General features: G+C 42.5%; 2 protein-coding genes and 1 non-coding gene across 5 annotated transcripts; all 3 read right to left on the minus strand.

Annotated features, from left to right (window-relative positions):
- Window positions 1-3,236: 3,236 nt before the first annotated feature.
- Window positions 3,237-6,046, minus strand: rpsa (ribosomal protein SA). The gene is made up of 8 exons (XM_005926705.3): window positions 5,931-6,046; window positions 4,993-5,163; window positions 4,764-4,882; window positions 4,276-4,521; window positions 3,881-4,009; window positions 3,611-3,773; window positions 3,470-3,505; window positions 3,237-3,377 (listed from the first exon to the last, which is right to left on the minus strand). Exons 2-8 carry the CDS (start codon window positions 5,123-5,125, stop codon window positions 3,280-3,282), a joined length of 924 nt encoding a protein of 307 aa, XP_005926767.2. The 5' UTR covers window positions 5,126-5,163; window positions 5,931-6,046; the 3' UTR covers window positions 3,237-3,279.
- LOC121814424 lies at window positions 4,591-4,729 on the minus strand. The gene has a single exon (XR_006054336.1). It is a non-coding gene; the product is annotated as a small nucleolar RNA SNORA62/SNORA6 family (small nucleolar RNA).
- Window positions 6,047-8,654: 2,608 nt separating the features above from the next.
- Window positions 8,655-14,126, minus strand: LOC102292774 (mitochondrial glycine transporter A). Of its 3 annotated transcripts, none has more exons than XM_005926706.3 (8): window positions 13,763-14,126; window positions 12,281-12,389; window positions 11,685-11,809; window positions 11,402-11,486; window positions 11,111-11,290; window positions 10,131-10,299; window positions 9,859-10,019; window positions 8,655-9,741 (listed from the first exon to the last, which is right to left on the minus strand). In XM_005926706.3, exons 2-8 carry the CDS (start codon window positions 12,293-12,295, stop codon window positions 9,619-9,621), a joined length of 858 nt encoding a protein of 285 aa, XP_005926768.1. In that variant the 5' UTR covers window positions 12,296-12,389; window positions 13,763-14,126; the 3' UTR covers window positions 8,655-9,618. The 3 variants fall into 3 exon arrangements, with proteins under 3 accessions (XP_005926768.1, XP_014190468.1, XP_042076198.1); XM_014334982.2 differs by having other exon boundaries at window positions 12,281-12,475; XM_042220264.1 differs by lacking the exon at window positions 13,763-14,126 and having other exon boundaries at window positions 12,281-13,724.
- Window positions 14,127-14,532: the final 406 nt, after the last annotated feature.

A 14,532-nucleotide genomic window follows, 5' to 3' on the forward strand; every position in this document is an offset into this window, starting at 1 on the left:
AAATGATGAATGATGCTGCCTAAGGGAAGCATGTATAATGTAAACAGAATTGGTCCTAGCACTGAACCCTGTGGAACTCCATAATTAACCTCAGTGTGTGAAGAGGACTCTCCATTTACATGCACAAACTGGAGTCTATTAGATAGATATGATACAAACCACTGCAGTGCAGTACCTGTAATACCTACAGCATGTTCTAATCGCTCTAATAGGATATTATGGTCGACAGTATCGAAGCTGCACTGAGGTCTAGCAGGACAAGCACAGAGATGAGTCCACTGTCAGAGGCCATAAGAAGATCATTTGTAACCTTCACTAAAGCTGTTTCTGTGCTGTGATGAGCTCTGAAACCTGACTGAAACTCTTCAAATAAACCATTCCTCTGCAGATGATCTGTTAGCTGTTTGACAACTACTCTTTCAAGGATTTTTGATATGAAAGGAAGGTTGGAGATTGGCCTATAATTAGCTAAGACTGCTGGGTCTAGAGATGGCTTTTTGAGTAAAGGTTTAACTACAGCCAGCTTGAAGGCCTGTGGTACATAGCCGATCATTAGAGATAGGTTGATCATATTTAAGATCGAAGAATTAATTAATGGCAGGACTTCTTTGAGCAGTTTTGTAGGAATGGGGTCTAAAAGACACGTTGATGGTTTGGAGGAAGTAATTATTGAAGTTAACTCAGAAAGATCAATTGGAGAAAAAGAGTCTAACTTAACATCAATGGTACTAAGAGTAGCTGTAGATAATATTACATCTGTGGGATGATTACTGGTAATTTTTTCTCTAATGATAAAAATTTTATTTGTGAAGAAGTTCATGAAGTCATTACTAGTTAACGTTAAAGGGATGGTTGGCTCAAAAGAGCTCTGACTTTTTGTCAGCCTGGCTACAGTGCTGAAGAGAAACCTGGGGTTGTTCTTATTTTCTTCAATCAGTGATGAATAGTAAGATGTTCTGGCTTTGCGGAGGGCTTTCTTATAAAGCAGCAAACTATTTCTCCAGGCTAAATGATGATCCTCTAAATTTGTGACACGCCATTTCCTCTCCAGATTACGAGTCATCTGCTTTAGGCTACGTGTTTGAGAATTATACCACGGAGTCAGGTACTTCTGATTGAGACCTTAGTTTTCACGGAGCTACAGTATCCAGAGTCGTACGTAGTGAGGAGGTGAAATTATTAACAAGATAATCGACCTCTGTTGGGGTAGCGTTCAGATAGCTGCTCTGCTCTGTGTTGGTACAGGGCATTGAAGATGATAACAGTGGGTGGATTATATTCTTAAACTTAGTTACAGCGCTTTCAGAAAGACATCTACTTTGATAAAGTCTACTCTCCACGCTGTGTAATCAATTATTGTAAATGTAAATGTTATCAGGAAATGATCAGACAGGAGAGGGTTTTCAGGAAACACTGTTAAATGTTCAGTTTCTATGCCATATGTTAAAACAAGATCTAGAGTGTGATTAAAGTGGTGGGTGGGTTCTTTTACATTTTGAGAGAAGCCAATTGAGTCTAATAACAGATTGGTTCTGCCGGAGGTTTCTTCCTGTTAAAAGGGAGTTTTTCCTTCCCACTGTCGCCAAAGTGCTTGCTCATAAGGGGTCATATGATTGTTGGGTTTTTCTCTGTATCTATGAAGCGCCTTGAGGCGACTTTTGTTGTGATTTGGCGCTATATAAATAAAATTGAATTGAATTTAATTGAATTAAATTTACACAGAAAAGTCAGAAATCTGCTCTTGTTCCATCTCTGTTTTGTCCTCATTCTCCATCTCCCTCTCTGTTCCTCTCTCCCCCTCTCTGTTCCTCTCCCTCTTTGTGCTGACAATCAAGCCAAACACCAACATCATCAAATATACAGTTGAAACCAGATATTTACATACTGTCCAGATAAAAACAGATACTTTTTAATTGTAACATCAAATCAGACTAAATGTTTTGGTTTTTTTTAGGTTGATAAATATAAAGAGTAAAGAGAGAAACTATCTGTATTTCTTAATTGTAAATGGCACCAAATTGTATTCAAAATTAAGCCACACTTATGGAGCTCCACAATTCTTTTTCTGGTGTTTTGGTTGACATCTCTTGAGTTTCCCATGTCAAAGAAACAGGCTCTGTGTTTTGCCTTATATGCATCTGCAGGTGTGCCACAAATTTACTCACATGGACTCTACTAACCTATCAGAAGCTTCTTCAGCTCAGAATGGAATCATCTGGAGTTTTCTTATTAATTAAACGCTCCCCCCGCCCCCTCGTGTGATTCGAATATTGTGTGTAGTTTTTGTTTTATACAGTTGTCAGCCAGGCATCTAACTATGAAAAAATTACACTCCAAAAGACCCCGGGCTTCTGAAAAAACAACCTGGGTTTAAGCCCAGTAAGCCGCCACCCCCCCGCACTATAGAACACGTAACATAATACCCACTGAACAGTATCAAGTTCTTTTTAATCAAAATTAAACTTATGAGAAAGTAGACCCCTTAAACACAAATCAGTGTGATAATAACCGAAAGCATCTTTGGGAAAACTAACATTTCCACGTATGGTTGGACACGTCAGCAAACTGCCGTTCCCATTTCCCCAGCCAAATATAAAGAAATAAGTGGTGCAACTTTTAATGATACCAGATTCCCCTTATTGTTTTTCTGGGTCTATAATCCAATGCATTTCATCCTACTCCAACCTAGTCAGGGAAAAATAACTGCAGGGGCCCTTTTACTTAAGGTTAGGTTCCAACTGGCTAGTGAAGGAATATGACCCACTGCAGGTGGAGCTGCAGAAAACTGGGGTGTAGTCTCAAACAGGAAATGTTTACTTCACACATGAAGGTGCTACAATTGGTACAACCCATTCCACATTCGCAAACCACTAAGTTTTTAACATGCAATAGATTTGGTATGATTAATGCCAATGCATAATCTGATTAGCCATTTTTTTAATTAAGCCTAGTCCACTGGATCTTTAAATCACAGCCAATATAAAAAAAAATAAAATAAATAAAAATAAAAAAAAGCAGTGAGGTGCAGTTAGACAAAGAAGCCAAATAATTTCCAGTCTACCTGTATTGCGATGTTATGATTCAATGAAGTCTCATTTCCCACAGCTGTATTCATTTTGTGGAAAACCCATCAAAACACTGACATTAGAGTCTTCTTAATTGGTCATTTAGTGCATTTTTCGTTACTTTTAATAGGGCTTTTAATTGTAAATATCAGAAGAAACAGCAAATCAAAGTCAAAGTGTAAAAAACACTTTATTGTTGACATGAGCATCAATTTTAAGACCAGTCAGAAGCAGCGCCACCCCAGTCAGAAGCCTGAGCAGTGGGTGCTGTGGACCAATCCTCTGTGGCAGGCTGAGTACTCCAGTCTTCACCTAGAATGGAACAGGAAAAAAGGTGTTAAGTTCAGAGACTATAACAGCACACATGATACACAAAGGTAACGAAGATCCATATAAAAACTCACCAGTATAGACCTCACCAGGCTTGACAGGGGCAGGTGCTGTAATAAAATCCCAATCAAGTTTAAACCATTAAGTGTGAAAAAGTGAATGAAAAGTCTTACACTGCATTTACAAGTTAAACACAAAGCAGCAAATCATCTCACCTGCAGGGAACTGCTGAATGGGCACAGATGGCACTGCAACGCCCTCAGACCAGTCAGCCACCTCAGGCTGGGCAAACTCAGGTGCAGGGGTGGTCCATTCGCCCTGGAACTCCTCCTTTCCAACACCAGCCTTCTCAGCAGCAGCCTGCTCCTCCTTCTCAATCTACAAGCACATAATAAGCATTAGTGAGTGTATCAGCAGGATGTATGCCTCATGCACTTGGTTCTAGCCACTTCAGTACTTTTAGATAAGGAGTGTGCCAGTCATACCTCTTCAGGGTCCCTGTAGAAGTACAAATCTGGCATGACCTCCCATGGGTGCTCCCTGGAGATGGTTCCCCTCATCCTGAGGACCTCCCGGGCCAACATCCACCACATCAGACCCACAGAGTGGTGACCCTGAAACAGACAAGTAGGGTCAAATCCAAACCTGTAGGGGCTGCACTGCGATTCATTACATTCAAAAAGGCATAAAGCTGTAGAAAAGAGTTTGTGGTAAGACCTCAACTCCAATTCCCTGGTGTGGTTCAGAGAAAAGAAGTTGGCGATCAGGCACTTTTATTTAGCACACATTCTACACCACACACTGCACAGACAAAACAGCAGGGCTCTAGCTGTGTGTGCAAAGACTCATTCATCATTGTTTTAAACTAACTGAATTTTACCTTGTTGTTACAGGGGATGGCAATGTCCACATATCTCAGCGGGGAGTCAGTGTTGCACAGGGCAATGGTGGGGATGTTTACGTATGAAGCCTCAGTCAGTGGCTGATGGTCAGCACGAGGATCTGTCACAATCAGGAGGCGGGGCTCCCTGAAAGCAGCCTGGATCTGATTAGTGAATGTACCAGGGGTGAAACGACCATGGAAGGTAGTGGCACCAGTGGCAGAGGCGAACTTCAGCACTGCTCTCTGAAACAGACAGTACAGGTTTTACTTGAGATCGCAACAGAAATAATAACTTAAGATTTTTAAAAAAAGAACTGTGGCTCAGGTTACTATCAAACCCCATTCATGGGACAGTTGTCCTTATGGTGTTAGCGAATCCCGGCCTGATTACTCTTGCACACTTCCGACACCTGAACACCAACGCAAGTGCCAGGTTTTAACAGTGTGCACATAACAACAATGAGTCAGTTTTACCAGAACTTTACCTGGCCAGTGTTTCTGGAAGAGATGACACACACATCAGCTGGGTTCTCAATGGCAACAATGGCCCTGGCTGCCAGCAGCAGCTTCTCCCAGGTCTTCTTCAGGTTAATGATGTACACACCTAGTGAGCAAAACACGACAAGTTTTGTCATTTGCATGTAAATCCGCAGAAGGGACAAAGTAATCAAAAAGCTCCATCGTCATAGCGCAGATGACTGCTACACCACTCACCGTCGCTTTTTCTCTTGTAAACGTACTGCTCCATCTGGAAGTCCAAGTTGGTACCTCCCAGATGGGTTCCCGCTGCTAGGAACTTCAGCACATCCTCCTCCTTCATTTGAAGGACATCCAGACCTCCGGACATCGTGACCGCTTTCCCTGCGTTACGAGTTAGTGGGAGAGCTGCGGGGAAAAAAGTAGACTTAGAAAAACTACAAGCTGCAAAAGAGACAAAAATAGTACACCCACGACCAGACAAGAAGCATCCAAAAAATTAGATTTACAAGAGTGCATTTCTAATCAGACACAAAACAGCAAAAACCCATTGCTGAGCACAAGAACAGTAGCTCTTAGCAAAGTGAAGATGCTCCCTTAGTGTGTGCTCTTGCAGCAGGCCACAACGGAGACATGTTCACCCCACAAACGCGCATGTGTCAAGTCAATTTAGCCTCCGGATTAAATCATCAGCCATTTAGGGAGCGCAAACGATATGCAGATCTCGTTAGGAAGGTCGGGAAAAACATAACTACGAGGGGTGAAGGCGCAGAAGCTCGTATCTTACTTAAAGGAAGCTAAGCAGCAACGCGGGGATTAAGTTGAGGTATCTTGGATGCAAAAGGCCGCTTGGAGCGTAAAAAGTCACGATAACTCATGTGTATGGTTGCCATCGTCTTCAGATATCAATTACAATCATATGAAATCTCGTCACTGCCGCTGTTCATTGGATGGAGGCGAGGCGCACGAGAAACAGAGGAAGAGCGCGTGTCAGCAGCTAGCATGTTAGCTACAAAGGTTAGCATCATGAATGCGTTGAAAATTAAGAAAATTAGGGCACGGTAGTCTGCGCCTGTCTACCCCACGGTATATGTTCTTTGTCCTCGGTCATAACTTTACGAATTTTGACTATTTCTTTCGATTTAAAATGACTAAATAGGCCGGTTTAAACTCACCACGAAACAACGCCGTATGGAAATCTGACCACACGGTGAAAAAGAGGGCGCTTGAAGGAAATGACGTTATTTTTATACCAAATTTCCAAGCGTGTGATTGGCTGGTTAAACCGAAGGCGGGGAGGAGGTGAAAAATGAGAAACATCCGCATTTTCGCCACTAGGTGGAGTTTTAATTCCACGTGCTTCAATGGTAGGAGCAGAGGTAACCAGAGGTGGGCTCACGGGTCGGATGGGTATCCCATATTAAGACAATGGAGATGGAAAGACCATATTAAGACAATGCTGAGACGCTGACTTCTCGGTGAAAGACTGACCTGTGTTCCTAACATATTTGCCAGAGATAAAGTGTTCCAGGCAAAGGGATCATAATATGTACACGATTGTGAAATTGTTTTAGTGAAACGTATCTTGTGTGTGAAACGTATCTTGTGTGTAGAGAGCTCTGCTGTTGTTCCCTCTTTGAAATGGTCCTATATTTGAAATTAAATTACAATAGATTACCGAGGCAATACACAGACAGAACAGACAGCTGATTAGTTTTCTGTGGGACTAATGGGCTCACCGAAAAATGGGGTTTGGGTACATTTCAAGGGCATTAGAGGTGATGGACATGGGCCAGATGCCTGAGATGTTTTGGAGCTGTTTTCTGGGAATGTGACCTAAATGACTGGGATGTCAACACCCCTCACAATCATTGGATTTCCTTTTTTAAATAACTTCATAACCAAAGCAGTCCAACACACATGCAATAAAATATTTTCACAACCCCCTACCAAAACAAAAGCCAATTCTCATGGCTGTAGAAAAAAGGCACAAAACAAAAACAGACTCTGAAAACAGTGCCGTGTAACTTGAGAGCACCAAATAATACATAACTTTAACAAACAGCATAATTGGACATAATTGTGACATAAAGTCAAACACTATAAGTCGCCGACTCTCAGCTTGTACATGACTGAAGTATGCAACTTGTTAAAATGATTTTTAATATGATGAAGTATTTCAAACATGATCGATCACCCCTAAATATGAGTGGAAAAGTCATAAATCAGGTCTGTTAAGTGTGTTCTGTATATCATTTATAGATGCTGATCTACAAAGCCAACAGTTTTCTAAATTCATTAATTCAGTTGTTTATTTCAGCCTAAATAGCCTTCTTACTTTAGACTGACAGTGCTACACTCTTTGTACCGTCCTATTTCATGTCGTGCCACCCCTCCCTGTGCACTGGTACAGCGCTTATCTCTAACAGCCCTCATGTTCTTGCAGTGCGTGACAATATTCTGAGCAACAGCTTTGTAATCATTTAAAAACACTCCTATTTTTTTTATAGTTTTACACCTGAACTCTCACAGCTGATTATTCTTTTATACACCTCAGTTAATGAAAGGAAAGAGTACACAATCATGCATGTCAGGGGCGTGTTCTTGTGTTAATAGTGCTCTTATTTTTGTCAAGCTGATCTGAGCACTAAATTAAGAAAAATATGTACACTCACCAGTCCTTTTATCAGACACTGCTTGTTAACACAAAAATATCTAATCAGCCAATCAAATGGCAGCAACAGGGTACAATTTGTCTGGGCTCACCAAAATGAGCAATAGAAGAGTCTGATTTGTCTGTTTCTTCTGCGCAGTCTGATGGTAGGGTCAGAATTTGGTATGAAAAGCATGAAAGCATGGATCCATTCTGTCTTGTGATATGAAGGCTATTTTCATGGCCCCTTAGTACCAACTGTGCATCATTTTAATGCCACAGCCTGTTGTTACTGACCATGTCTATCCCTTTATAACCACAGTGTACCAGTCTTCTGATAGCTGCTTCCCAAAGGGATAACACACACCATGCCACACATTTCAACTTTTCATGAACATGACAGCAAGTTCACTGCACTCAAATGGCTTCCAGTCACCTCATTATGGAGCAACATCTCTGAGGGAGGTTTTCTGCAACCTGTTGCAGAATTAATGCCGTTATGAAGGCAAAAGGGTCCAGCCTGGTACTAGCTTAGGTGCACATAACAGAGTAATCAGTACTGAACTCAAGCTTAAAATTCAGGCATGACTTTTGGTCCATCCATCCATTCGCTTCCGCTTGTCCTTTTCAGGGTCGCGGGGGGCGCTGGAGCCTATCCCAGCTGTCATTGGGCGAGAGGCGGGGTACACCCTGGACAGGTCGCCAGTCTGTCGCAGGGCCTACACACAGGGACAGACAACCATTCACACTCACTCGCACATTCACACCTAGTGGCAATTTGGATTATCCAATTAACCTATCCCCACAAGTTGCATGTCTTTGGACGGTGGGAGGAAGCCGGAGTACCCGGAGAGAACCCACGCAAACACGGGGAGAACATGCAAACTCCACACAGAAAGACCCCGGCCTGATGGTGGAATTGAACTCAGGACCTTCTTGCTGTGCGGCAACAGTGCTAACCACCATGCCACCCCTTCACCCATTCACACACACATTCACACACTGGTGATGGCAAGCTACATTGTAGCCACAGCCACCCTGGGGCGCACTGACAGAGGCGAGGCTGCCGGACACTGGCGCCACCGGGCCCTCTGACCACCACCAGTAGGCAACGGGTGAAGTGTCTTGCCCAAGGACACAACGACCGAGACTGTCCAAGCCGGGGCTCGAACCGGCAACCTTCCGATTACAAGGCGAACTCCTAACTCTTGAGCCACGATCGCCCCTGAAAATGACCAAAATGATGAAATTTTCCAATAACTTTATTTTGTTTGACATGTTTAAAAAGTGAAAACGTCTGCATGAAAAACCACTTTTAACAAATATCAAAAAACTCCAAAGACATTTTAAGGCAGATGAATTTTTGGCAAATGCACATGTCAAGTGAGCACACACTTAAATAAAGTATCAGAATATAAATAACACTGTTACACATGGAGACTCACAATCTTGTCTTTAAGAAGCTCTCTCGATTTTGAACATATGCTGAGGTTAAAGTGCATAAGTCTGGGCTTAATCTGGCTCACTGCCTGTAGTAGTCGTGGGCTGAGTCATTGCACACAGCATGCAAACATCTGAGGCATTGGAAATCCCACTCAGAGCAGGGTTTTCCCTGCCATTCAAAGAGTTTTAGAACACTAGAGAGACACAGACATTGTTTCTGCATACAGTCCAAATCTTATTTGTAGCCCTACAACAGCCAGGCTAGTGTGTAGTGAACATTTCCCAGTTAATCTGCACTCAAAAGCATTTGATCTGCCAAGTTTAACCTGCAGATTGCGAAGACTCCTAAATATGTGGAAGTGAATTTACAACAAGAAGGAAGAAACCATTTGTCACAAAAAGCCCCCCAGGAGCACATGCAAAACTCTGAAGGGATTTCTCAAACATGGTCCAAATAGTTGGAGCAAAATCACCAAAGTTTGTGTAATTAGTAGTGCAGTAGAAAAATATCAGAGCATTTTTGTGTCATCTTGAAAGTCTTTTTAAAGTTATATTGCACATTCTGACCTTCAGACACACCCAGTAAGACACTAAATGTACAGGAGACCTCCCACATGTCTCTTAGACTCTGAGTGAAATCGGTCACTGAAAGCTTCTGACACGCTAACGAGCACTGCAGTAGTTCCAGTTCCTTCCTGTGCGCTCATTCACTGCAACTCCATCTATATCTCTTCTTCCTTTTACAACATTTTCAACATTGATCACTTTCAGGACTTCAGCCCGATGTGCGCCATCATTTGTTCATAAACGGTCCACGCCATGGCCGCCATCATGGTCCTCCTCAGAGACCGAGGAACGGCCCCTCTGAAGAAGCCCTGGAGTCCATATTCCTTAGAGAGTGAGAGCAAAGTGAGGCATGCAGCTGATTAAACCAGCTTATTCAACACGATACATGGAACGCAATTTTAAAACCACAGCAGAGCAAGAAGGAAGATTGAGACAGCTACCATATAGATGTATCTGATGGCCTCTGCTGTCTTGAGTTGTGGATTCACTTGGACATGTGTTTTGACCACATCAGCAGGCTGAGTGATGAGGGAGGCCAACACGCCAGCCAGAACCCCGCAGCTGAAGTTAGCCACAGGAGCCGCAGGAGACGTGCTGATCTCTAAAAGGAAGATAGGCCAGCATGTGTATTTAAATGAACACCAAGAAGAACTCCAAATGCGAATATTTCTCGTTCTTAAGCTACTAAATGTCTCTCTGAGTCCATACTTACCTTTGGGGAGTGAGGCTTTGGTCTGGCTGTAGAACATGACGTAGATGCCGGAGAAAGGAACGTCTCTGAGGAGAGTGGCCATGAGGCCGGAGAACAGAGCCGCGGGACCTTCAGTTTGGCACACGCTGCGCAGAGCCCCTATCACACTCCCGTAACTGTACCTGCCACACTGAAACACAAAGACGTCTGGTTCAGTTCATGCATAAAACAGCACAATATGAACGCAACGCTAAAGTGAAAGCACGCTGCACAGGTCAAACAATAATATCAATGAAGTAAACATTTGTCTACATATACGTTTTCTTCACATACAAGCTGCACAGATGCATTTTTGTTTTAAAGAACTTCTTTCACTTCAGAAGAATAATCAATTGAAATTATACCAAATTCTATCTATTTTTTTAACACAGTATTATAGAAACATATTCTATTTATTTTAGGCTTTTCAAAAAATCTTATATTCATGAATTACTTCATGTAAGTACACGCAGAAGCTCTGGGGTTTGTGAAGAGAGGGTATCTGACACACCCTTTTCACCCTTCTTCCACATACAATGAAACGACTGAGCTCCGCCTACTTCAGTCAGAGTCATTATCAGAGTTACACGTGACTGAGGTCTATAAAGAACAGGCTATAAAACACATACACCAAAAAGGCAACACTGGTGCTATGAATAAAGCAACTGAGAAATATGCAGCAGAAAATCTACACTGCTGTATCTATAGTTAGTACGCGCTGACTCAGCAGGAAATCCATAAATCACTTATCAGCACTAATCAGCGAATACACAGAGCCACGAGACAATTTTAAACCTAAACTGAATATAACCTGCTCCAGACAGATTATGTGTTCAGCACCAGGTTTCCATGGCAACCTAGAGAGCCACCAGGTGACATTGAAATCTCCGACTTGAAGTTCGACATACCTCACTAACCAATTAACCTCGCTTCGTAGTACACCCCCTCTGGACACTGCTTACTTCAAAACGTGTCTTGACGACAGTAACCGGCAGCATCACTACCCCCGCCACCGTCCGGGCTCCGCCCCCCAGCAGCACAGCCTCCGCGGCCCCTGGGCATCTGTCCTGTAAGAAGTGCTGCTTCAGAGAGTAGTAGGTGCTGAAGTAGATCCCAACTCCTGGGATGGTCCGGACGAAGGACTAAAGGAGCAGACGGAGGAGAGAGACTGTCAGATGCATGGTGGCTCACACAGCAGGAATTTGTGACTAAATCTGTACACGAGGTAGACTCGAGTATACAGAAGCTCTAACCGGTGAAACTCCTTTCCAGAGTCCCAGCAGCCTCTCTGTCCGCACCACACTGAGGAGCACCGACACCATCCCCACTCTGCCCGAACTGAAGAAACAATACAGGCATCAGATAAGATGACCGAAAGCCAAAAACAGTCAACGCTGCTGCTATGTGTGCGGCCTATAAAGGTCAATCAATGTCATGCTTTTTGAGTTCACCCAGTCAATAAATAAATAAAATCAGCTTTTGGATCTTATGAGACAGGAAAGCATGCGACACTGACAACTGTGCATGCACACTCACCCAGGCTGCACGCCGGTCTGCAGAGTCTGCAGACGGGTCTTGACCAGGTCGAGAGGCTGGAACAGCAGCGTGGAGCAGGTTCCACTGAGGGAGCCACACATGAAGGCTTTGATGGCCGGGTGCACCTGAGGGTTGTGGGGGAGGGGGGCAAATTTCATTTGCATTTCTAGTTAAAATCCTGACTGTCATGACTATGCCTACAAAGCATATTTCTGTCTCTTTAATGCACACTTACAACAACAAACTACTTAGATGTAATCGCCACTGACAGTGACTCTATTAAACCATGTTTATATTTTGTAAATAAATAATTTAATACCACTTCAATATTCCAACCGTCTTTTCCCCTATAACGCCCAGCCTCACAGTACCATTCACATGTGATGTAACAACAGAGTTTGCTCCCTCAGCTTAATGACTCAGCAGCTCTTATTCACCTTAACCGCCGTCAGACTCTTAGACCGTGGATTAGTTAATCAGTATTTCAAAAAGTTATCAGTCAGACAGGACGCCCTGATCTCAAGTTACCTAATAAGGATGTACGCACTGATAAGGATGGAGCTTCTGATGTAACAAAACGGAGATCTAATACTCACCACTAAAAGTTCCATGTTTCTTCTCGAGGGTCACTTCTCAAGACGTTTTTGCAATACACTAAACCTTCTGGCTTCCTCCCTTCGTTGCCGTCCACTGAAATGTCTCCCTCTGATTAGAGGGAGAAAGAGTAGTTACTCACACTGGCCTTCCAGGAGCAGGGATGGAGAGATGGTGAGGGAGCGCAGCTCTGCTGTCTGAATGAGGGGACAGTGCGCACACAGAATAGATAAAGCTTGCCTGACCAACATCGTGTGTCCTATTTGCCCCCACCCGATACACAAGGCCACTCATTAACTGACCAAAGATCAGCATGCTACAAATTAGGATAGACCCGGTGCATGAGACACTGCTGCGTGTCCTTCACGAGACTGTGAAGAGCGTGAGCGAGTACGTCAAAAGTAAAGACTGTTCGCACTTGTTTTGAGCACAGTGTCCAAAAACAGTTCCACAGTGTACATAAGAGACACAGCTAGCGCTGGAAAGCCCTGTGAGCTGGCATTCTGCACTTAAGTGTAAGCAAAGAAAACACTGGCTGTCCTTAGAAATAAAACCCTTACATCACTGTTTGCATTTTTTTCAACATAAGATGTTGAGATGATGAAATACAGCACAGGGTGATAAAGAGAATGAAGCACCATCAGGTAGGAGGGAGAAGCATGCATAAAATTAATAGGAAACAAACAACCGTAGACTGTGCCGTGATCTCATTCTCAGGAATATTTCGGCACACACAATTACTTTAAATCTCCAATTTCTATGTGTTCCACATGTGTGTTAAGATTCATTTACTGTTTATCCAGGGCTTCCAAGCAGGCTGCTTTGATGATCAGAAAATAATAAGCACTTATTTAAGATGAAAGAAAATTAAAATACATCCAAATTAAGCCAAGAGCCAGAGACATATAAAACAAGTTATAAAGACAGAGATATAACACTGTTTGATATGCTAAATAACATTAAAAATAAAAAAAAAGAAGTAAAGAAGACCGAGGAGGGATCCTTGTGGAACATCTGTACTACTGGGCTTTCAGACTAAAATCTAAGGTCTGAAGATAATAATGTAATTTCATCTACATGGAGCTAGCACACATCCCTTCCAGTCGAATTTACTGATTTTACTTGAATCACTTAAGTCATGCAAATCATGCAAAGTTGTGGATTTTATGCATAATAAAAACGCCAAAAACAAGATACTGTAACCCAACAATCTAATTACACCAACAGTTTTTATAATCGTGCCAAAGACCAGATGTGCTGATTTTTGCGTTTAAAATATATTTCGTCTTCCCACTATGGCTTTTATATTGAAAAGGGGGCCTACTTCAGGTGTCTCCTTCGACTTTCCGCAGGACTGCTGACAGATTAGCTGACAACACGTTTTCAAAAACATTTAACATTTTTTTTTTTAAAGAGCGCGTTGATGAAAATCGTGTGTGTAATGTTGTGTATTGAGGCTCTGCTGAGCTCTCCCTCTAACGCACCTTTAACTATAGTCCACCAATTGTTTTTCTCTCCCCGCCGAAGTCCAAATAAATAACACCAACGAAGTTACGCTTGAGCGCAAATTCTTCTAATTGACTACTCTAAGCAGGGTGAAGACAAACCTCACCACCACTCCCCACTAAAGAGCTGCAATGTACCACCAAACCTGACAGCCGCCTCTCTATCTCTCTGCGATAAGCCCAAACCGGCCGGTTCCTGTTCTCAGACGCAGCGTGTCGAAACTACGCAGAAGCACCGCCCATCTGCGATACAGCCTTCTGATTGGTTAAACAGCTTCTGGCTGTGACGTGCGCAAGATAAGGGCGCCTCTCCGGGAAGCCAGGGTGAGTAAAAAGAAAAAAAGATTATTTTTTAAGTTAATCAGTAATTTAATTTAAATTTAACTTAAAAAAAATTACAATGTATTTATTTAAACGGAACGAAACATGTTTTGAGTTTTAAAATAAGCTTTTTATTGAAATGAAACTATACCAAATAAATTTAAAACAAAAATGAGTGAGGTAATTTCCCCCCTAAATTAGAACCAAGTCAATTGTAGGATAGATAGTATAATAAAAAAGTGAAATACACAAAAGTACAACTAGCAGTCATTTAGCCAACAGCAGTACTTTTGTAGTATTTTCACAGTCAACTGTTTAGGACTCTAATTTACACATAACCTTTCTCTCCTTTTAAGTTACCGTCTATTAGTGTCTAAACTAGAAATAAAATAATATCTTTCATCCACGTTTACTCTTACTCAGTTAAA

Source organism: Haplochromis burtoni, unplaced genomic scaffold (genome assembly GCF_018398535.1).
Source record: "Haplochromis burtoni strain Fernald_Lab_line unplaced genomic scaffold, NCSU_Asbu1 Contig_45, whole genome shotgun sequence".
Lineage (NCBI taxonomy): Eukaryota > Metazoa > Chordata > Actinopteri > Cichliformes > Cichlidae > Haplochromis > Haplochromis burtoni.

What these genes read in the sequence shown, in the direction of transcription:
- LOC102292774 (XM_005926706.3), bottom strand. An exon ending in TCGTCAAGACACGTTTTGAA is followed by an intron (nt 10,300 to 11,110) that starts GTAAGCAGTGTC and finishes TTTGTGTTTCAG; the next exon opens with TGTGGCAGGTACAGTTACGG. An exon ending in CAAAGCCTCACTCCCCAAAG is followed by an intron (nt 10,020 to 10,130) that starts GTAAGTATGGAC and finishes TCTTCCTTTTAG; the next exon opens with AGATCAGCACGTCTCCTGCG.
- rpsa (XM_005926705.3), bottom strand. Translation starts at nt 5,125, where the DNA reads ATGTCCGGAGGTCTGGATGTCCTTCAAATGAAGGAGGAGGATGTGCTG. An exon ending in CCATCCCCTGTAACAACAAG is followed by an intron (nt 4,010 to 4,275) that starts GTAAAATTCAGT and finishes TGTCTGTTTCAG; the next exon opens with GGTCACCACTCTGTGGGTCT. An exon ending in GCCTGGTGAGGTCTATACTG is followed by an intron (nt 3,378 to 3,469) that starts GTGAGTTTTTAT and finishes GTTCCATTCTAG; the next exon opens with GTGAAGACTGGAGTACTCAG.